We start from the raw sequence: 23,949 nt of genomic DNA on the forward strand, positions 1-23,949 counted from the left end.
GGGTATTTCTAACTGTTAGTGGAGCGTGCAGCTACGAGAGAAAACCTGTAAAGGGAAAACCAGACAGTTTGACAGGCCAAATGTTCCCGGTGTACCTCTCTGTTTTGCCTGTAAGAGACTGGAAGTGCTGAACCACCTGACTCTGCTGAGGTAGAGAGGAGGAGGACCTGCATCTGTAGGACAGCAGCAGGTCATGGAGACATCACTCACACCTGCTTGTAGTTACATCCATTGAAACTCTCCAGAGACATTTAGAAACCTTCTCTGGAAGCTCTTTAGAAATGAACAACTAAACTACACAATATGAACATAGTGAACGAATCTGGATGTTTCTGGCATGGAAGGAGTACATCTAACTACCTTTGAAGCCAAATGGCATTGGGTCACTCTGGCGTTTGGTCTTGTGATCTGGGCTGGTGGGAGATCCTACCAGCAGGAAAAGAAAAGAAGAGACAAAACACAATAATGACCAAAGTATCACCACTCAAAATAATAAGCTGCAAGAACTCTGAGTTTTGTTGAAAGTGACAGGCACAGTGATGTCACAGCTAGAATGGTGTCACAACTGTGCTCCTGGTCAAGTTCATGAGACCATCACATTGGTCCTGCTGTGATCTAACAGTCCCAGAGAATTATGGTTTGTCAATTATTTCTTCATCCTATTGAGAATAAGAAGTTTCTAAGATGGCCAGATCACAGCAGGACCATTGAAAGCAGTAATGTGACAGTCTCATAGACTTGCCCTCTTGGAGGTCACCTGCCAGCATGCTTTCCACCCACTATAGTAACTACGTCAGGTGTGCTCAGCCAATTAAGAGTGAGGAAACACCAGAAGGGACTACTCAGAAAACATGCAGGGTAGGTGAGCTCCATGAACAGGGTGGGAGAACCTCTGAGCTACAGAAGACAAGAAACACACAATCAGAGGTAAACAAGGGCTGGCTAATTCTCCTAAGAAGAACAACCCTGATTCAAAATGTATTATGGAATGAAACCAAGTTCTCCACAATGATACCTTGTGACAGGAGGGCTGTCAGGGGAAAGGTTAAACTTTTATCATCAGCAGTTGAGGGTTCTGTGAATGGAAGCATGCAATGTTTGATTTGAAGCAAATATCCTGAACATGTCATGAATTAATTGCTCAGAGCAATTCTTTCTTCATCACTAGTGTGGAGCCCCTGCAGTGGCGGCACAGATTCACTACCTCAGCAAAACACCATAGTCAGTCAGTGACCTGTTGCAAAGTAAAGTGTTGTTGATAGTTTCCAACAGACAGATTGACAGTGGTGGATCTGGAGTAGGGGTTGGTACCCACACCTTGAACCGCTGTCCAAAGGTGTGATACAATAATAGAAAAGGCTTACATAAACAGGCTGATGATGAACACTGCTGCAGTGCAGAATTAGAACATTCATTGTTTAAAATAAAAATTGTGTGAGCCTTTTCCCCTCCATTCCCACAGATTGTTTTGAATGGAGGGGAAAAGGCTACAGATTTTTGAAAATTTCTATACCAGACCCTCTAGTCAATACCCTACCAAGTCACAACCATACCCCCACCCCTCACCTGAAGCTAGATCCACCCCCTGATTTCACTTTTTCCACATTCAGCATCCATGTTCTTTAAATAGCATGTGTCCTTTGTGCTCATCTGATACATCCACGACTGTTTTGGACATGAGGAATGGCCAGGAAAAGTGGATTGGAGTCATGAAGCAGCAGAAAAGACTGCACCATAAACCAGAATCTGGTCAAAAGTCAAGTACTGAATTTGCTGCTGCTTACATGGTGTAATTTTCAGATACGCTTTACATAGTTGGGTTCACGTTACTCGCTTGTACATGCATGGATTCACATTACTCGATCCAAACCACAACGAAACTCAAATCGAAAACAAAAACCTGACATCAGTGTAAAATCCATGTGGAGGAGGTGTTTGCAGAAAAGAGCCTTCACCTGCTTCACCTCAGGGAGCTTTGGTGGCTACTCCTGTAAATGCTTGTACATGTTGACAATTTGTGCACAGGTCCATTTCCTTGCCAGAAAACCCTTCACTTGAGTCCCCCCATTTAAATAGCAATGTGCTATATTCCATCAGACCAGGTTCTTACAGGGAATGACAGATAGCAATCTGAGTAATTTATTTAATTATTTTATACTTAAATGGATGGCCTGATACATGTAATAAAATTTTGCATAGGCCTGGATAATGGAGTGAAAACAAGGATTTTTTTTCAAACAAGATTTCGCATTTGGTGCTTTTGTGATGGTAAATATTCCATGAGTGCTCTTCATCAATTTAACTTGTTTGCACAAGGGACTACAGATTAACAAGGTGACTCCTGGTTGAACATCAAAGCCTTGCTGAGATATGTTCTCTGTTTTTGAGAATGTGAAGTTAGCGACACCAGCAACCATAGTCAATTGTCCTCCGGGGCCAGAGCAGGCGACACTGAAGGAATTTGAAACTGCTGGCTAAGGCTAAGCGGAAATTTGGGTAAGATTGTAATTCACGTCGGCAGTATGACACACCGGTTACGTCAATCGGAGGTCCTAAAATTAACATTGAATCGGTGTGTAACTTTGCAAAAACAATGTCGGACTCTGTAGTTTTCTCTGGGCCCCTCCCCAATCGGACCGGGAGTGACATGTTTAGCCGCATGTTCTCCTTGAATTGCTGGCTGTCTGAGTGGTGTCCAAAAAAATGAGGTGGGCTCTATAGATAATTGGCAAAGCTTCTGGGGGAAAACCTGGTCTTGTTAGGAGAGACGGCATCCTATCCCACTTTGGATGGAGCAGCTCTCATTTCTAGAAATCTGGCCAATTTTCTTAAATCCTGCAAACCGTGACTATCCAGGGTTGGGACAGGAAGCAGAGTTGTTAGTCTTAACACCTCTCTGCAGCTTCTCTCCCCCTGCCATCCCCTCATTACCCATCCCCATGGAGACGGTGCCTGCTCCCAGACCACCAATACCGTAAAATCTATTTAAGCATAAAAATTCAAAAGAAAAAAATAATATAGCACCTTCAACTGCACCACAGACTAAAACAGTTAAATGTGGTCTATTAAACATTAGGTCTCTCTCTTCTAAGTCCCTGTTATGTAAATGATATAATAATTGACCAAAATATTGATTTATTCTGCCTTAAAGAAACCTGGTTACAGCAGGATGAATATGTTAGTTTAAATGAGTCAACACCCCCCGAGTCACACTAACTGCCAGAATGCTCGTAGCACGGGCCGAGGCGGAGGATTAGCAGCATCTTCCATTCCAGCTTATTAATTAATCAAAAACCCAGACAGAGCTTTAATTCATTGAAAGCTTGACTCTTAGTCTTGTCCATCCAAATTGAAGTCCCAAAACCCAGTTTTATTTGTTATTATCTATCGTCCACCTGGTCGTTACTGTGAGTTCTCTGTGAATTTTCAGACCTTTTGTCTGACTTAGTGCTTAGCTCAGATAAGATAATTATAGTGGGCGATTTTAACATCCACACAGATGCTGAGAATGACAGCCTCAACACTGCATTTAATCTATTATTAGACTCAATTGGCTTTGCTCAAAATGTAAATGAGTCCACTCACCACTTTAATCATATCTTAGATCTTGTTCTGACTTATGGTATGGAAATTGAAGACTTAACAGTATTCCCTGAAAACTCCCTTCTGTCTGATCATTTCTTAATAACATTTACATTTACTCTGATGGACTACACAGCAGTGGCGAATAAGTTTCATTACACTAGAAGTCTTTCAGAAAGTGCTGTAACTAGGTTTAAGGATATGATTCCTTCTTTATGTTCTCTAATGCCATATACCAACACAGTGCAGAGTAGCTACCTAACTCTGTAAGTGAGATAGAGTATCTCGTCAATAGTTTTACAATCCTCATGAAGACAACTTTGGATGCTGTAGCTCCTCTGAAAAAGAGAGCTTTAAATCAGAAGTGCCTGACTCCGTGGTATAACTCACAAACTCGCAGCTTAAAGCAGATAACCCGTAAGTTGGAGAGGAAATGGCGTCTCACTAATTTAGAAGATCTTCACTTAGCCTGGAAAAAGAGTCTGTTGCTCTATAAAAAAAAAGCCCTCCGTAAAGCTAGGACATCTTACTACTCATCACTAATTGAAGAAAATAAGAACAACCCCAGGTTTCTTTCAGCACTGTAGCCAGGCTGACAAAGAGTCAGAGCTCTATTGAGCCGAGTAGTTCCTTTAACTTTAACTAGATAATGACTTCATGACTTTCTTTGCTAATAAAATTTAACTATTAGAGAAAAAAATTACTCATAACCATCCCAAGACGTATCGTTATCTTTGGCTGCTTTCAGTGATGCCGGGTAGTTGGTTAGACTCTTCTCTCCGATTGTTCTGTCTGAGTTATTTTCATTAGTTACTTCCTCCAAACCATCAACATGTCTATTAGACCCATTCCTACCAGGCTGCTCAAGGAAGCCCTACCATTAATTAATGCTTCAATCTTAAATATAATCAATCTATCTTTATTAGTTGGCTATGTACCACAGGCTTTTAAGGTGGCAGTAATTAAACCATTACTTAAAAAGCCATCACTTGACCCAGCTACCTTAGCTAATTATAGGCCAATCTCCAACCTTCCTTTTCTCTCAAAAATTCTTGAAAGGGTAGTTGTAAAACAGCTAACTGATCATCTGCAGAGGAATGGTCTATTTGAAGAGTTTCAGTCAGGTTTTAGAATTCATCATAGTACAGAAACAGCATTAGTGAAGGTTACAAATGATCTTCTTATGGCCTCAGACAGTGGACTCATCTCTGTGCTTGTTCTGTTAGACCTCGGTGCTGCTTTTGATACTGTTGACCATAAAATTTTATTACAGAGATTAGAGCATGCCATAGGTATTAAAGGCACTGCGCTGCGGTGGTTTGAATCATATTTATCTAATAGATTACAATTTGTTCATGTAAATGGGGAATCTTCTTCACAGACTAAGGTTAATTATGGAGTTCCACAAGGTTCTGTGCTAGGACCATTTTTATTCACTTTATACATGTTTCCCTTAGGCGGTATTATTAGACGGCATTGCTTAAATTTTCATTGTTACGATGATACCCAGCTTTATCTATCCATGAAGCCAGAGGACACACACCAATTAGCTAAACTGCAGGATTGTCTTACAGACATAAAGACATGGATGACCTCTAATTTCCTGCTTTTAAACTCAGATAAAACTGAAGTTATTGTACTTGGCCCCACAAATCTTAGAAACATGGTGTCTAACCAGATCCTTACTCTGGATGGCATTACCCTGACCTCTAGTAATACTGTGAGAAATCTTGGAGTCATTTTTGATCAGGATATGTCATTCAATGCGCATATTAAATATGTAGGACTGCTTTTTTGCATTTGCGCAATATCTCTAAAATTAGAAAGGTCTTGTCTCAGAGTGATGCTGAAAAACTAATTCATGCATTTATTTATCCATCTTATCTTAGGGAGCTCATAGTACCATATCACCCCAATAGAGCGCTTCGCTCTCAGACTGCAGGCTTACTTGTAGTTCCTAGGGTTTGTAAGAGTAGAATGGGAGGCAGAGCCTTCAGCTTTCAGGCTCCTCTCCTGTGGAACCAGCTCCCAATTCAGATCAGGGAGACAGACACCCTCTCTACTTTTAAGATTAGGCTTAAAACTTTCCTTTTTGCTAAAGCTTATAGTTAGGGCTGGATCAAGTGACCCTGAACCATCCCTTAGTTATGCTGTTATAGACTTAGACTGCTGGGGGGTTCCCATGATGCACTGAGTGTTTCTTTCTCTTTTTGCTCTGTATGCACCACTCTGCATTTAATCATTAGTGATTGATCTCTGCTCCCCTCCACAGCATGTCTTTTTCCTGGTTCTCTCCCTCAGCGCCAACCAGTCCCAGCAGAAGACTTCCCCTCCCTGAGCCTGGTTCTGCTGGAGGTTTCTTCCTGTTAAAAGGGAGTTTTTCCTTCCCACTGTTGCCAAGTGCTTGCTCACAGGGGGTCATTTTGACCGTTGGGGTTTTTCCGTAATTATTGTATGGCCTTGCCTTACAATATAAGGCGCCTTGGGGCAACTGTTTGTTGTGATTTGGCGCTATATAAATAAAATTGATGATGATGATGATGATGATTAATGACCTTTAGTTACCTTTCTGAGCTTTGATGTTACTGAAGCCCTGTAAAGTAAAGCGCTTTTTCAAGGCAGCTGATCTGTCTGATGTTGGGCTGGTCACAGCCTCGTCTGACCCAAAGAGGAAAAGTCAGTGGAGACAACAGAAGAAAAGAAAATAGTCAGGAAAGCAAGCAAGTTCAAGTCAAGAAGACAGAATGGATGGCGAAGGATGCTCAGAGGTAAAGTGTTTAGAACAAAGTAGAGTTTATCTTCTTGGGTAACTCTCAGATTGCCTACTGACCTTTTCCTGGGAGCTTTGGAGAAAAGGAGGAATTGGCATCAGGACTTAGGGGTTCATCTTTCTTTTCCTCCCCCTTCTTAGTTGTCTTCTGTCCAGTCTTAAGTGGACTGCAGATAGATAGAAATGGAAAGTAAAATAAAAATTCAAGAGATAAAGCACAGACAGCATTAATGGGCTTGTGAACCAGGTATGGAGTTCCATTAAATACTGTATGTTACATCTAAAACCATTTCAGGCCGAAATTGTGTTTATAGAAGAGGAATTTCTACATGGCAGCTGTATGGTGGATCTTGATGAGGTTGTATCCCCCCCGCCCTGGGCTCATTTTCTCACCATCACCGTTATTTTATCCATCCTCAGCCTCCATAGTACCCATGAGACACTATTTTTGCACTACAATGGGTTCAACTAAACAAGCTCATGCCATTGATATAACCCAAACTGCATTAGTGGGAGCTGGCCATGTTGTCCTCCTGGTTCCTGGGTCTAGTACCACTGTTGTTCACCACAGCTCAATGAGGTCATTTAAAGGGGAAGCAGAAGTGCCTGCTGACCTGAGGCTGACTGGTCCAGTGGACACAGGGGGAAACTGGAAAACCTGCTCCGGTGCCTTCTGCTGGCTGGCTTCTGAGACCCGCAAAGAAAATGAAGAGACAAAACGAGTTTCAAAAACATTGCTGAGGAATAACTGCTGTTAAATGCAAAAGGTGATTCAGAATGGGTCAAGAACATATGCTTTACCTCTGCACGCCTCCAACTGGGTTGTCAGAACCTTCCTGATCTCATTTACCCATGTGGTTTTCATGTCAGCTGTTGGTGCCTGAAATAAATAACACACGTGCAGCCATGTGTATGCCCATTCTTCAAACACATAAGAGCTTCATGGTTTTACATACCTGAACAATATAGACCTCTTCTCTGGAGTTAGACCAGATTTCAAACTTCTTATTGTCTCCCTTCGCATTTTCTGTAATGCCAATGGCACTCATCTATTAGAACACGTGGGAAAATTAGAAACCTACAACCACATTACAAAAAAGAAATGGATGACAATTCAAATCAACACTGGAGATACTCACACTCAGAGACTGCTTGAAGCTGTAGGAAGGAGCTTTTTCATAACCTTCCCCATTCTCCTCCCTCCTCTTGCAGAAGAGGAGGGCCTTCTCATGGAGGAAGAGGTGTCGCTGCATTGGCTTGAAACGGGCCAGATCCTTAACCTTTGCATGACCTTTCTTGTGCTCCGTCCACACGCTGAATGACCCTTGCATCAGCAGTTTGCCCAGCTCACTCAGATTACCCTGGCAAAAGAGTGCAGACAAGTCTACTGTCATTTGCACAACAGAGTACCCTGCACAGTTTCTCCAGTCATGCCACAGAAGCTTATAACAAGTTGTCCTGTGTCATGGTGATTTTCCATCACTAGTCTCCTTCTTGCACGGTTGCTCCGTTTGTGAGAAATGTAGCATAGTATAAGTTCTGCCAGGAAGATTTAGATTTCAAAGCTTTCTTTCAGATTCACCTAATCAATAACACATGTAATCTTTAATAGGAAGCAGCTAGTCCCTCTTTTTTATCATCAACTCACGACCAATAGCGACCATGAACTTTAAAAAAAAATGTCAATTCTAATTCATTTCTCTGTTGCTTACAGTCGCTGACCTGGATGCTACCTCCTCCACCCCACTGCCACCAGTCAGTTCCTGTTTGACATCTGAGGATAGACTCTGCCTTGTCCCTGCCTTCTTCTGACAGAAGGAAACCAAGAACTATGTATTAGATCTATTTACTCTCCATCGTGATGTTAACCACCCCCTAAGATTGTTCAAACATTTTGTACATTATCACTATGTCACAAGCCCACTGTTTTAATCTCTAGATTAGTGATTCACAATCCTGATCCTCTGGACCCAAGGTAATGCACATTTTCCATTTGTCTCTGAACTAATCAGAGCCAGGCAGCTTAGTCAGGTGTGTTCACCTAATCAACGGCTGAATGAGCAATGAACACACCCCACTCCGATTATTTCAGGAAAAAATAAAAAATGTGTAGTATTTTGGGTCCCACAAACCAGGTTTGGAAGCACTGCTCTCGACTATCATCTGTGGATGACTCACCTCATATCCAGTGATGGCAATGAGATGCATGGAGTCATTGACAGCTTTGAGGATTCCCAGAATAGATGAGAGTGCATCCTGCAGATCCTCAGACCCCTCACAGCCTTTACTGTACTTCAGCAGTTCCTGAAATTAATGGCACAAGTGACTCAGAATACTGAACAAAGGATTCAGGATTTATTGAATGGATTATTAAACAAACGAGCTAGCATTTGGCATCATACCTTCAACAGCAGCTGATATTTGGTAATTCTCTGAACGGGCTTCAGCAGATATGAATCTAAGCCAAGTTTATGCTCCAGCTTTTTCTGACATTCCTGGTGCAATACAACAAAAAGAGAATGCAGTTTTGTCAAACAAAATAAATAAAAGACAGTGGTTACTGTCCTAACTTTCTGGTTTGCCGTTTCTGTGGGCAGTTTTTCATCCTCCCCTGAAACTCTATTTTGTGGGGCACCCCAAGATTCTGTCCTTGGTCCCATTTTATTTTCCTTAAACATGTCCATTTTGGGCAGATATTTGGGCAATTAGGTATTTCCTATCACTGTTATGCAGATGTCATTTAAACCTTAAAATATTGCCACATTGACACTTTAAATTAAGTGTAATAAAAGATTTCATGGCTCATAATTTCTTCCAGGTGAAGGCCGAAAACCCCCCTCCCCACAAATTTTAATTTCTTCTCCAGCTAGTTTTGTCTCAAAAATACTGGATGATCTTGGCTCTTTCAGTTTGTCAGATCATTCATCCATAAAACATTTGTTACAACGAACCAGGCTTTGATACTGGATCAACATGTAAAGCATTTAATCATTTTGGGTCCAGAAACATAAAATACTGGTGATTGCCAGTGGTACCCCTCAGCTGCCACATCTGTGAAATCCCTGGGTAGCAGAATTCCTGTGGTGTTAGCAAGCCCTTTTTGCTTCTGACCTTGACCTTAAGTTCAAACATGGATGACCTTAAGGTCAAGGTCATCCATGTTTGAACTTGCCTGAGGTGTCTTGACTTGAAAAACCTTTCCTGTAAGTTTGGTAACCCAGGGCCTCTCCATCCCAGACCAATTATGCTAACGAGAAAATCCAAAAATTTGGCCTGTGACCTTGAGCTAAAGGTCAAGGTCATCCATTTTCAAACTTGTTTAAAATCTCAACATGATAACCCTTTTCGGTAAGTTTGGTGACCCTAGGTTTCTCCATTCCAGTGCAATTAACAAGCCAATTGTTGACAATGCCTGGCTGCCTGCCCAGCTGCCAGGGCGAGTTTACATCAAGTGGCTGAAGGGGTATCTTCAGCCACTTGATATAAACTCGCTGGCGAGTCCACAGCTGTCAAGTTGGGTGTTTGCTGCCTCTGACTTAGTTAATTAGTTGTGGGTGGAGAACGGAAAGCTGGAAAATATTCAGGGCAGGAGTAGAGTTGATGACCCCTGATACAGATGTACTCAGTCGGTGTACCTTGCATGGTTTGGTTGGCAAATTTGCTTAAAATAAGGAAGTTCTTAAATACAAAGATGTAGAATTGTGGTAATTTGAGGATGTCTCTTATGAAACTCACATTTGACTGTCAAAGGTGCAGTTTTATTTATTTATTTTCCCAATGATGTCTTGAAGATCTGAAGATGAAAGCTCTGAAGGTCTTCTCACCTGAAAAAAGGCACAGTCAGAGCACTGCCTCCACAGGCTTTCGGAGCGAGGCTTGTTATGACAGTACTTCTCATAGATCTGCAGGTCTGTCATCTGAAATGACAACACATGTTAGAAAGATCACCCCCATCTGTAGTCCGGTGGCTAAGGGACAAATTCTAGGGGAATCATGCACTTTTTACAAAAGCGCCAAAACTTTATCAGAGGTACTTTATAGTGTCCTGAAGTATATAAGATCAGGAGACATTGAATCCATAAACGTCTATACTCTAAAAACTTGGGTTTAAGAGAATCACCATTTTTAGCCTTCTACAGCATATAATTCATGACACTTTTCCAAATGTCTATTTAAGTTTATAATATAAACTTGAAGGTTATGAAAAATGTATTAAGGCTAAGTAGGGATGCTTCAAAGTGACTAAATATTGTATAACTCATTGTGAATATCAATATACCTATGCAATATAGCTGTTTGCGAGCATAGGGCAAAGGAAAGATGCTACTCATGCACTCTAACATATTTACACTCTAAAATAACAACAGTGTTTGAACGGAAAGAAATGCCTTTTTATTAATTACAAGAAATCAATTTTGTTTTTATGGCCATAACCATTTAGTTTACAATTTAAAACACTCAGTTTACCTCATGCTATATCTTCCATAACATAAAATCATGACTCTATATTTAATTTACTTAAAGTGACTGAAAGCTGTTTAAATGCATAGAAAAAGAAAGTATGCTACAAATGGACTTGAGCATAGTTTACACTCTTAAAAAATAATGGTAAATTAATGTTACAAATTAAGAACACTGTAGTTCTATAACAGTTACTTCTATAACTTAGATTCTGCATGACTATTTATGTTCAAATCCAGTAACACAAAAACTGTAGCACACTACTAGAAAGAGTAAACATTTAAACATCTTCACCACCATCATTATGTTGTTTTGTTGCAGTTTTTATAGATATTATTATTGTTATTATTATTATTGTTGTTGTTGTTGTCATTATTATTTTATGTTATTGGTATTAAGACGATTATCACCATATTTTTTAACTGAAAACATTGTAAATACCTGGTTGGCAAACTTCCTAGATATGCACAAATGTTTCATGAATATTTTTAATGAACTACTCTCTACAGCTTTCATGCTAGGAAGATCACAGTGACCTAATTTTACGTCTCAGAGGTAGAGGCCTGTTAAAGATCCCTACAGGCCTGAAATGAGTCCTGTACCTCTTTCCATTTTGAAACATACCACCCTGCTAATGTATAAGGATGTACGACAACGTATGACGCCTCACGACGGACGATACATGATCACATAAGCTCAGTATAGCTTTGCACTAGTTGCAGTAGCCATTCTCTACAGCTTAACAATGTCCAATCTTGATCACTGGCCCCCTACATAATAACCATATGATCGTATTGTTGTTCAGAACCTCCATGACCAGTAGAAGATCAAGGACCGTGACGTTGCCCGGTATGGCGGAGCCGGGGTCCCACCCTGGAGCCAGGCCTGGGGTTGGGGCTCGCGCGCGAGCGCCTGGTGGTTGGGCCTTAGCCCATGGGGCCCGGCCGGGCTCAGCCCGAAAGAGTGACATAGGCCCGCCCTCCTGTTGGTTCACCACCTGCAGAGGGGGCCATGGGGGTCGGGTATAGAGAGGATTGGGTGGCAGTCGAGGGCGGGTGGCCCGGCGGCCCGGTCAATGCTCACAGCCCCTGGCTGTTGGGACGTGGAATGTCACCTCGCTAGGGGGAAGGAGCCTGAGCTTGTGCGGGAGGTTGAGAGATACCGACTAGAGATAGTCGGGCTCACCTCCACGCACAGCTTGGGCTCTGGTACCCAACTTCTGGAGAGGGGCTGGACGCTTCATTTCTCTGGCGTCGCCCACGGGGAGAGGCGGAGAGCTGGGGTCGCACTGCTTATTGCTCCCCAGCTGAGTCGTCAAGTGTTGGAGTTCACTCCGGTGAACGAGAGGGTCGCGTCCCTACGCCTTCGGGTCGGGGACAGGTCTCTCACCGTTGTCTCGGCCTACGGGCTGAGCAGCAGTGCAGAGTACCCGACCTTCCTGGAGTCCCTGGGAGGGGTACTAGATAGCGCTCCGACTGGGGACTCCATTGTTCTCCTGGGGGATTTCAACGCCCACATGGGCGGCGACAGTGAGACCTGGAGGGGGGTGATCGGGAAGCACGGCCTCCCCGATCTGAACCAGAGTGGTGTTCAGTTGTTGGACTTCTGTGCTAGTCACAGTTTGTCCATCACGAACACCATGTTCGAGCACAAGGGTGTCCATAAGTGCACGTGGCACCAGGACACCCTGAGCTGGAGGTCGATGATCGACTTTGTAGTCGTATCATCTGACCTTCGGCCACGTGTCTCAGACACTCGAGTGACGAGAGGGGCAGAGCTGTCGACTGATCACCACCTGGTGGTGAGTTGGATCCGCTGGGAGGGTAGGAAGCCGGTAAGACCTGGCAGGCCCAAACGTATCGTGAGGGTCTGCTGGGAACGACTGGTGGAACCCTCTGTCAGCGAGGTCTTCACCTCCCACCTCCGGGAGAGCTTCTCCCAGATCCCGGGGGAGGTTGGAGACATGGAGTCCGAGTGGACCATGTTCTCCACCTCCATTGTCGATGCGGCTGCTCGTAGCTGCGGTGCAGGGTCTCTGGTGCCTGTCACGGCGGCAATCCCCGAACCCGGTGGTGGACACCGGAAGTAAGGGATGCCATCAAGCTGAAGAAGGAGTCCTACTTATCTTTGTTGGTAGGTGGGATCCCAGAGGCAGCTGACAGGTACCGGCAGGCCAAGCATGCCGCAGCTCGTGCGGTCGCAGAGGCAAAAACTCGGGTCTGGGAGGAGTTCGGGGAGGCTATGGAGGAGGACTATCGGTCGGCCTCGAAGAGATTCTGGCAAACCGTCCGACACCTCAGGAGGCGGAAGCAGCTCTCCACCAGCACTGTTTACGATGCGGGTGGGGAGCTGTTGACCCTGACTGGGGATGTTGTCGGGCGGTGGAAGGAGTACTTCGAGGATCTCCTCAATCCCATCGTCACGTCTTCCGAAGAGGAAGCAGAGACTGGGGACTCGGAGGCGGACTCATCCATTACCCAGGCTGAAGTCACCGAGGTGGTTAGAAAGCTCCTTGGTGGCAAGGCTCCTGGGGTAGATGAAATCCATCCTGAGTACCTTAAGTCTCTGGATGTTGTGGGGCTGTCTTGGCTGACATGCCTCTGCAACATCGCGTGGCGATCGGGGACAGAGCCTCTGGATTGGCAGACCGGGGTGGTGGTCCCTCTGTTTAAGAAGGGGGACCGGAGGGTGTGTTCCAACTATAGGGGGATCACACTCCTCAGCCTCCCCGGTAAGGTCTATTCCAGAGTACTGGAGAGGAGAATTCGACCGATGGTTGAACCTCAAATTCAGGAGGAGCAGTGTGGTTTTCGTCCTGGTCGCGGCACACTGGACCAGCTCTACACGCTCCATCGGGTGCTCGAGGGTTCATGGGAGTTTGCCCAACCAGTCTACATGTGTTTTGTGGATCTGGAGAAGGCATTCGACTGTGTCCCTCGGCGCACCCTGTGGGGAGTGCTCCGGGAGTACGGGGTCCGGGGTCCTTTGCTAAGGGCTATCCGGTCCCTGTACGACTGCAGCAGGAGCTTGGTTCACATTGCCGGTAGTAAGTCAAACCTGTTTCCAGTGCACGTTGGCCTCCGCCAGGGCTGCCCTTTGTCACCGGTTCTGTTCATTATTTTTATGGACAGAATTTCTAGGCGCAGCCAGGGTGTAGAGGGGGTCTGGTTTGGGAACCACAGAATCTCGTCTCTGCTGTTTGCGGACGATGTGGTTCTGTTGGCTTCGTCAAATCAGGACCTTCAGCGTGCACTGGGGCGGTTTGCAGCCGAGTGTGAAGCGTCCGGGATGAAAATCAGCACCTCCAAATCCAAGGCCATGGTTCTTGAACGGAAAAAGGTGCTTTGCCCTCTTCAGGTCGGTGGAGTGTCCTTGCCTCAAGTGGAGGAGTTTAAGTATCTCGGGGTCTTGTTCACGAGTGAGGGACGGATGGAGCGTGAGATCGATAGACGGATCGGTGCAGCATCTGCAGTGATGCGGTCGCTGTATCGGACCATCGTGGTGAAGAGAGAGCTGAGTAGGGGGGCAAAGCTCTCGATTTACCTATCGATCTACGTTCCGATCCTCACCTATGGTCATGAGATTTGGCTCATGACCGAAAGAATGAGATCGCGAGTACAAGCGGCCGAGATGAGTTTCCTCCGCAGGGTGGCTGGGCGCTTCCTTAGAGATAGGGTGAGGAGCTCGGTCACTCGGGAGGAGCTCGGAGTCGAGCCGCTGCTCCTCCACGTCGAAAGGAGTCAGTTGAGGTGGCTCGGGCATCTTTTCTGGATGCCCCCTGGACGCCTCGCTGGAGAGGTGTTCCGGGCACGTCCCACTGGGAGGAGGCCCCGGGGAAGACCCAGGACACGCTGGAGGGACTACATCTCTCGGCTGGCTTGGGAACGCCTTGGGGTTCCCCCGGAGGAGCTGGAGGAGGTGTGTGTGGATCGGGAGGTCTGGGCGGCTTTGCTTGAGCTGCTGCCCCCGCGACCCGACTCTGGATAAAGCGGAAGAAAATGGATGGATGGATGATCGTATTGTCATATGAATAGCAAAATATACACTGTATTATAATCATGTAAACACCCTTTTAAAAAAAGCAGGATACAGGGCTAAAATCAAATGTCTCCCGCTTTGACATGACTTAATATAACCTAAAGAGTCCCTGGACAAAGTTTGGCGCTTTTGTAAAAAAGTGCACGATTCTATCCCTTAACTGCTGGACTACTGGAGGAAACATCAGCAACTCTTCCGATTCACTCACCCTCTCCAAGAAGCACCTTCCAACCAGCTCTGGACAGTCTGTGTACTGCTCCAGCTCCCGAAGAAAAGTCCTAGAAACAAATGTGCCATTGATGAGAGAGAAAGAGCAAAAATGAGTGAGAGATGTGATAAAGAAAATGAGTGATGGCGGTCACAGTACTGATATAAGTAATGACAGCCAGATGGTGCTCTTTCACCTCCTGTGGAAGTGGTAGATTTCTGGCATATTTCCAAACAAGATCTCCTTTTTATTCTGCAAGGGAGCAGGGATGAGGGGAGCCATTGCTGGATTATCCATTTCAGAGGCATATCCCTGCAACACACCAAAACCAAACAGGGCTGTAGGTAGAAATAGAAAAACAGAGGTGAACTGACTCTTTTGTTTTTTACTGGTGTGTTTAAACACCTGTAAGACACAAAGCAGTTCCTCCACGTAAGCTCTTTCTGTTTCCAACAGCTCGTTCATGACATGTCTAAAGGCAGAGAAAACACAAAATACAACAAAACACACAAAATAAGACTGAATCACAAATGTTGAGAAAATTAAGTGTGGGGTGACAAATCTGACATTCCAATACACACTTCATAAGTGCTACCTATATATTTCTGACATAATGTATTAAAGGGGAACTTGAATATTTTTCAACCTTGGCTCTATTTTTAGAAGCTGTGGGGTTCATCTTTTCACTGGGGACAAAAACAATTTTTATCATAGCAGTGTTGATTTAGAATGGAAACACCATCATAGGCTAACTGCCTATAAAATGTTACAACATGGGGCAAGCTGAAACTACTCTCAGGAAACCTCTTCTTGTTGCCACTGAACAGGTAAAAATGTCATTAGAAGTGTGTGGCAAGACGGAGATGGTTCTATACGGAGGTAAAAATCCACATCTTACATATAAAATTAGGTTTGGGGCGACTAATGAAAATCACAAGTCGACTAGTCTGGTACCGCTAGTCATCGACTAGTCGACTAGTTGGCGAGTAAATTTGACATTGAATGAATTAAGCTGATTTTGAATCTTCAAGATGAAATTCAAATATGACATTTATTTGAACAAATATAAGCACAACATCACAAATACAAAAAACAGCATTAGCATGGAGACCATACCTGCATTCATTTACTTGGCATAGCTGACCCGTTTGAGCTGACTAATTCAACTGCCAAGGTTCACACACTTTGTTCACTCAGTTAAGAATGTGTGTGAACCTTGGCTTTTGACTAGTCGACTAATAAAAATAGTCGACTAGGTGGCTGTTAGCTAGTCAGTCTATTATGACTAGTTGTCTCATTCCAAATAAAAATCAGATGTATGCATGTGGATGTGTCAGCCTGTGACTGGACTGTTACTTAGCAACAGTAACTGCAGCAGTCCCCCACCTACACACAACCCCGCCCCACACAAATACATGAATACACAACCCCCACTTCTATCCTTCCTTCCTTCCTTCCTTTCTGCCTGTCTGCAAGGTCTAAATGCTTAGCGTATATTAGCTCCTAATATTAAGTAGATAAAGGTCTTGATTGGTCAATATCAATGTTCAGTGGGAAAGATTTAAGATTACTTTAATGAGACTCACTTCTATCTTTGATGCTATTAATGGTTTTATTCAAACACAGTTAACGCATTGGTTTCCTTGCAACCATGTACCTAATAAGCAGACTGATGGGGTAATATCCAAATACTTATAGCCCTGAGTATTATCAAATCAACAAGGGATAGGAGGATGAATAGCAACCATACTTTCAAAGACAAACCAATCACAACTGTGCATCCCAGCAGGTTTACCTAAATGTAAAACCCTTTTAAAATGCAGTTAGCCACTTACTTACCTTAGCCTCAATGAGGCATTACAAGTCAACTGCTGATCAGGATCTTGGCCTTACAGAAAATTTTGCATCCCAAAGTTGAATGTAACTGTGTTTTCTTTCAATTACATAAGTTATGACCTAACAGATCATGAGAAAACTGTTTTTGCATGGTACAGCTGTTGTGTAAAGTGATTACAGATCAAAGAGTGACCTTCTGAGTACCGCCAGGTTCTCCTCCTGCTCGGACACAGAGGCGTGTCTGCTGTTACCGCTCCCACTGTCCAATGCAAAATCTTCCTGAAAAAGCCAGAAAACAAAAACAAAACAACAGATCACGATGATAAGAGCACAGACAGAAACCACTAATAACATAATATACAATAACACTAACTTTGTCACAGTTGTTGCTGTTCCCTGAATCTCCATCTGAGCAGTTTTGTGCTTTGTGTGCTGTTGGAAGAAGGGAAAAAATATATATGTTCACATCATTTTATATGGACAATAACTAGCCAACATAATTTAAGGCATCAGATTTACTGCATAGCAGTGATTTCCAAAGTGTGGGCGAATGTACCGCAGGCAGACTGTGAGAGGTCATTAAAAATAAACTAAAATGAAATAAAAAATACCCCAAAATATTTATGATTATTTTAAAAAAGTAATTAGGAAAAACAATAGGGTCCTTGGACCAGCTTTGCTGATGCTTGGACCCTAATAATAAAAATGTGGGACTGAAATTATGTGTTGTTATTACGTCCACCACGGACGTAATAAAATCATAGGCGTTTATTTACTTATTTGTCTGTCTGTTAGCAGGATTATGTCAAAACTGCTGCACGGATTATGACAAAATTTTCACCACAGATAAAATTCAGCCACATGGAAGACTCCATTAAATTTTGGAGGTGATCCAGATCCGGATCCGGATTCTGGCTCAAGATTTCACTTTATAGAGGTTTTGAAGGATTACGTCAAAACTACTTCATGGATTCTCAGCAAATTTGCACAAGCATTGAGACTGGTTCTTGACGCCTAGAGTGAGCATTAAAATAGCTCATGATTGCCACAAAGGACGACTGATAGGTTCACTGAGATTTGTATTAATGTATTGGCATATTTGCTTGTCACCGGCGCTTCTATATTTGATGCTATAATCCATGTAATGGGGAGTTGCGTCAGGAAGGACATCCGGCGTAAAATTTGTGCCATTTCGACATGCAGAGCCACCTTGAATATGCTGTTGAAGGGCCGCCGAAGGGACTGATCTTTTGCCTGTTCCAGCTGTAGAAATCAAGGTCATCACAGAGACTTAAATAAATCCCGGCTGTGTGGTCTGACCTGGTGATGCGAGCGGGGACTTGATGAAGGCCTCTGGTCTGGGAGCCACCGGCTGGACCGGCCTCGTCTGTTTGGCTGTGAGCTTCTTCAGGCTGATCCTCCGCTTGTCAAACATCTCCTGCATGGACGCCTGCTTCTGGAACACCTTCTCCGCTTGGTCCTGACAAATAGAAAAACACCTGGAAAAGCTGGAATTTTGTCCTTTACAGGATCATTTTAGAGATTCATCTCAGCTGTAAATTATGTTTTTTTGTAGCACATGAACATTACTGGATGAATCATCTCAACAGAGGAGATGATGTTTTTGAGCACATTTAGTTTTTTTGTAAGACAGATAGTTGTGTTATTCAAAAAAATACATTTTTTAATTTTTGAGAAAGACAATTAATTGTAATAATGTTGATATTTGTCAATAAGTGCACCAGTTCATCTCATTATTGATTTTCTGTTGTGTAAAAATGTGAATATGTTATGCACATTTTGTCTTCACCCGGAGCTGCTGGTTGAGCACTGTCTCATATTCGGTCCAGATAGTACTGAGGTCTGTCAGTTGGCACTGACCAGCATTGTCCAGGTAACGCTCCAACTCCTGCAAAGCTGACTCCGCCCCTTCATGTGATTGACACTTGTCTACAGGTTGGGATGCCAGCAGGTATATGCCATCATCACACCACTTAGAGGCCTGAGGAAGACAGTGGTCGAGGAGGCATCAGTAAAACAAACAAACAAACAAACAACCTAACAACCCCCCACCAAGCTCAGCTATGTGGGACTGTGCTGCGGCCTACACCCACTTTGCCTCAATTTGAATGACGGACTGCTTCACAGTTTAGCGTAAATAAACATATCAAATCTATATGTGCAGTTAATTCTGATGTGTGCCATTATTACGTTCAATCAGTAATAATTGCGGATTAATTGCTGTATTTCTGAGGTAATTGGGTGTGAAGACAATTTCGTTGCACTTGTTATAATGACAAAAATCATCATTCATTCATTCATTCATTCATTCATTCACAAGAGCACCGCACTCACAGGGCACAACCTCCATGAAGACTAGCTTCCAATTCCACTAATTTTTACCTAGGAAAAAACTTTCAAGGTCAAAGTCCTGTTAGAAGTGGCTTTTTACAAGTTAAAATATAATACAAAATATAGATCAAAGGGCGTTTCAATGTGAATATGAAATATCTGCTAAATCCGTAATATGGATCAGATGCGGATCAAACTTCATTGCTAGCAATGAAGCACCTCATTGCCAGAAATGAGAGTGAATGAGGCACTTTTGATTGAGATATAATGCAAAATGCACAACAAATGGGCTTTTCAATGTTAAATTCAAATGTCCACAAAATCTACAGTCCAGATCAGATCCGGATCAAACTTTGTCAGGTGATATTGAGTGTCAGTCTGCACCTCATGTTCAAATATGAGAGTGATTGAGGCACTTTTGTTTGAGATATAATGTAAAATGCACACCAAATGTGCTTTTCAAAGTTAAATTCAAATGTCCACAAAATCCACAATCTGGATCAGAACCGGATCAAACTTTTTCAGGTGATAATGACTGCCAGTTTGCACTTCACATTCAAATATGAGAGTGATTGGAGCATATTTGATGAAGATATAATGTAAAATATTCATTAAATGGGATTTTCAATATTAAATATAAATGGCTACAAAATCTGTAATCTGGATCAGATGCGGATCAAACTTTGTCAGTCAATAAAGAATACCATCCTATATAATGCTCTTATTTGATCATTTTTGACAGAGTTATGAATTTTTAAAAATTCATTCAGTGTTAAAGATAGGGATTTTTCCAATTTTTCAAGATTATTCCTGACTTTGCCATTTGACCTGGAAAATTGAATCAGTTCTTGCCTATCAAGATATGAATCTTCAGTAAAAATTTCATAAGGTAACAAACATGAGGAGTGTTTGTGTGTCTCACTCTGTCCAGTCGCTGGTGCAGCTCCTTGGCTTTCAGGAGGTTGTCCCTGGTGGCCATCAGGCTGCTGCGTACGTCCTCGCTGACGGCTCTGAGCTCGCTGCATTTAGGTTGAATTGAATCTTCAGCGTAGTGAGAGTTCTGGATCAGTTCGTCAGCCTCACCGGCCAAAGCCAAAGTTCTGTCCAGCACTTCCTGTGGACCAGGAAAAGGAGGACAGTTATTTCCTCCTGCAAGAAGTTTATGTTTTTGGCTTTTTTTTTAATTTGCATATCTCGAATGATAAATTATTAAATAAATAAACAAACAAAACCCACTAAAATTGAACTTTTATGGACAGGCAGTAGTATTAAAAAATAAATATATATATATATATATATGGGTTAACCTTGAAATGCTAACTAAATAAATAACTGGAAAGCTCAAAACACCAGTGGCAGCCTGTTTAAAATAAAATGCTCCAAAATGTGTGGTTTTGTCAGGCAAAGTTGTGACTGGAGATCCTGGGAGTTACTTACACAGACTTTCTCCTCGTAGGCAGTGAGCTCGGAGAAGATGTGGTCAGCGTGGGCTGGGGTGATCCCCACCTCAGAGAAGCTCTTCAGTTTCTCTGACACCTGATCCAGCAGAGCTCTGACCTGCAGCGGACACACTGTTGGCATTACTCGGTTTTCCCGTGCATGCTCCTGAAGCCCATTGGAACAGCTTCAGCTGCAGCTCACCTCACTGTAGTTGTGCTCAAAGTGACGGAGCTGCAGACACTGCTGCAGTTTGGTCTGATGTCTCAGCCAGAAGTCATCAAACGCGCTTTCGGTTTCATCCAACTGAGACAGCAGTCTGTCAGAGGAGCGGACACGGACACGCATTTCAGTTTTCAAACCAGAAGGAAGCAGAAAGAAAAGTAGAAAAACCACTGGAGATCTTGACTGAGGAGTTTGGAGATCGGTTGTTGTTCTGTGTGAGTTCATGTGTTGTAGATCAGGACTGATCAGGGCATTCAGACATGTTAGTGCTGCTTAACGGGGTCATATTGTGGAGAGTTATTATTTGATAACATTCTTCATAGGTGGTTCTAGAGTGGTGTGTAATGGGGGTTTATACCCCATCAAGAAACTTTTCATTTGATATGGTAAATCCTGGTTTCAGCCCCAGTTTTTCACAACACCTAACTGATCTGGTCCTACGGCACTCACAGTTTCCACAAGAACTAAGAGCTATTGTTTATGCACGGTCCTGGGAAACAACTGAGCAAGTTCACACCACTCATATGTGAAAAATATATGTACATTTTGCATTACTGACTTTAAGTATAACGTATTTTGAGGAGGATAAGCTGCACCTGTTAAAAAATTGCCTCTTGAAGAGGAAAAACCCATATACTGTGCCCTCCAAAAGTACTGGAACACTTGGTATTTTGGACATTTTTATTTGTTTTTTAAATACTTTTTAAATTTTAAATACAATAAATAAATATAAAAATCCAAAAAAAAAAAAATCTAAAATGATCTTCCTTAAACCAAACTGAAGCAAATCTCTACAACTTGATATAAATGAATTAAAAATATAAAAGCCAAGATGATGGGTTGCATGAGTAAATAGTAAATGGACTGCATTTATATAGCGCTTTTCCATCTGCATCAAACGCTCAAAACGTTTTACAATTATGCCTCACATTCATCCCGATGTCAGGGTGCTGCCATACAAGGCACTCACTACACACCGGGAGCAATAGGGGATTAAAGGCCTTGCCCAAGGGCCCTTAGTGATTTTCCAGTCAAGCGAGGATTTGAACCCATGATCTTCTGGACTCAAGCCCAACATTACACTGAGTAATGGAACGCTTTGCAATAATACCTGTAAATAATCAGTTTTATTGCCAGTTTCTTCAGACAAGAAGACGACAATGGATACATGAACATTTCCAAGTCACTGAATATGTCTTGGACTTTATTTACATTAATTATGAAGAAATACATTTTGTATTTTTTGTATTTGAAATAGCATAAACAAATTAAAATGTGTGAAATACCAAGTGTTCCAGTACTTTTGGAGAGCACTGTATAAGTTGTAGTTGCACTTTTTTCTGAATTATTAACTCTTTAATTTTTATTTATTGGCATATATGCTTTTATGATTAGAGTTTTTTGTTTAGTGCTTTGATTCCTGGGAAAGACCCATATAAATAGTCATATTTATTATTAAATAACTAATGTGTTCAGCATAAGTTGCATTGAAGTATAAGTCGCAGGACTTCCCAAACTCCTAAAAAACAAACAACCACAACAAACCCAATTGATACTCTGGGAAATACGGTACTCGGATGATAGATTAAAAAGAAAAAAATATGAAAACACTTCCTTGTCAATTAGTGACCTACAGGAACCTGACCCCGGTAAAATTTGAGAAACTGTCCAACATTCAGCAAGAATGAATGAGAATAGTTCCACCTAAAGGAGAGCAGAAAAATAGAGTGCGCGCAAACTAATTTGATCCTTGTCAAATAAAAGCACATTGTTAAAAACATGAATCACATCCTTTCCTTCTCTATTATTTAATTACAAAAAAAAAAAGACTTTATACTTTAACACCCTACCAGATGTGACCATATGTGTAGCCTGGAGGCTAGCTCGGGTGTTTGTGGAATTTTCTTGGGATTGCATCGTCATTAAATATTGTACATGGGCTCATCTTGTTCTCACAGCAGGTAAGCTTTCACCAGGTATTTTCATCTTGCCATTTTGGTTAAGAAATAGTGATTATAAAACTCTACCTCCAGGGCACTGTGCCCACCATCTATGCCTTTCCAGTTTTAAGCGGTGAAAATACATGTTTCCACATGTACCTCTAATTTTGTCACTCCGCCACAAATAAATACATTTTAAAAAGAAAAAAAAAAAGAAGAAACAATGCGTTCTACTGGCCCCAGCAACACAAAACCTCTGGAGCCGCCACTGGGCTTCACACCATAAACATGAACACAGGTTTTGGGGTTCTAACCTTTGCACTGTAGCCAGGTTCTCCAGTTCATCCTGGTTCATATTGTGATCGGGGTCTTGCACCACAGGCTCACTGATGCTCTCCAGCAGCCTGCTGCCCTGGCTCAGAGCCACCATCAAGTTCTCCTGCAGACACATTATAATAAAGTTGCATAACTGATGTGTCATAATGGAAACATTGTACTATGATTTAGATTTACATAGTATGTTTTAATGAAACAGCACAGGTTCCAATATGAGTTGCCACCCCATCTTCTAGATGATACTGTATTTTAATATAGAATTCCTGAGCAGGGAGTAATGAAATGTTAGGGGATTCCCCAATTTATAATAGGGAATCCCCTAACATTTCCTTACTAACAATTGGATCTATATGTAAATACAGTATCATCTGCAAAAAAGGTGGAAACTCAATCACTTCCCCTTAAGGATTAGCCAGAATCAATCAACTGATGTTATCCTGGAAAGCAGCTGTCAGTGTCAGACATTCTTATTAATGCACCACAAAGGTCACAATACAGCATATTTAATGTGTGCTGAAGACGAGTGAAGATGTGTTGAAAGGAGTGGTTAAAGGCAAACATACTGGTAGACCAAGGAAGACATCAAAGCGTCAAGACAGAAAAATTAAAGCAATATGCCTCAAAAATCGAAAAATGTACAACAAAACAAATGAGGAATGAATGGGAGGAAACTGGAGTCAACGTCTGTGACGAACTGTAAGAAACCCTAAAGGAAATGGGATTACATACAGAAAAGCTAAACGAAAGCCATCATTAACACCTAA

The 23,949-nt window shown here is 42.5% G+C and overlaps 1 protein-coding gene and 1 pseudogene across 2 annotated transcripts; both read right to left on the reverse strand.

The window, feature by feature from the left end:
- LOC117524152 (guanine nucleotide exchange factor DBS-like) lies at positions 1–23,289 on the reverse strand. Of its 2 annotated transcripts, XM_034185886.1 has the most exons (22): positions 23,164–23,289; positions 20,889–21,003; positions 20,685–20,804; positions 20,170–20,361; positions 18,706–18,897; positions 18,216–18,375; positions 17,269–17,327; positions 17,089–17,174; positions 15,465–15,531; positions 15,256–15,371; positions 15,060–15,129; positions 10,177–10,269; positions 8,755–8,847; positions 8,531–8,656; positions 7,492–7,713; positions 7,309–7,401; positions 7,154–7,232; positions 6,967–7,039; positions 6,413–6,519; positions 6,148–6,240; positions 361–426; positions 1–173 (listed from the first exon to the last, which is right to left on the reverse strand). In XM_034185886.1, exons 1-22 carry the CDS (start codon positions 23,277–23,279, stop codon positions 16–18), a joined length of 2,496 nt encoding a protein of 831 aa, XP_034041777.1. In that variant the 5' UTR covers positions 23,280–23,289; the 3' UTR covers positions 1–15. The 2 variants fall into 2 exon arrangements, with proteins under 2 accessions (XP_034041777.1, XP_034041778.1); XM_034185887.1 differs by lacking the exon at positions 6,148–6,240.
- LOC117524153 overlaps positions 1–23,949 on the reverse strand; it is a 122,755-nt pseudogene that overhangs the window by 14,615 nt on the left and 84,191 nt on the right.

The sequence above is a fragment of the Thalassophryne amazonica genome, chromosome 14, assembly GCF_902500255.1.
Source record: "Thalassophryne amazonica chromosome 14, fThaAma1.1, whole genome shotgun sequence".
In the NCBI taxonomy this organism is placed as follows: domain Eukaryota; kingdom Metazoa; phylum Chordata; class Actinopteri; order Batrachoidiformes; family Batrachoididae; genus Thalassophryne; species Thalassophryne amazonica.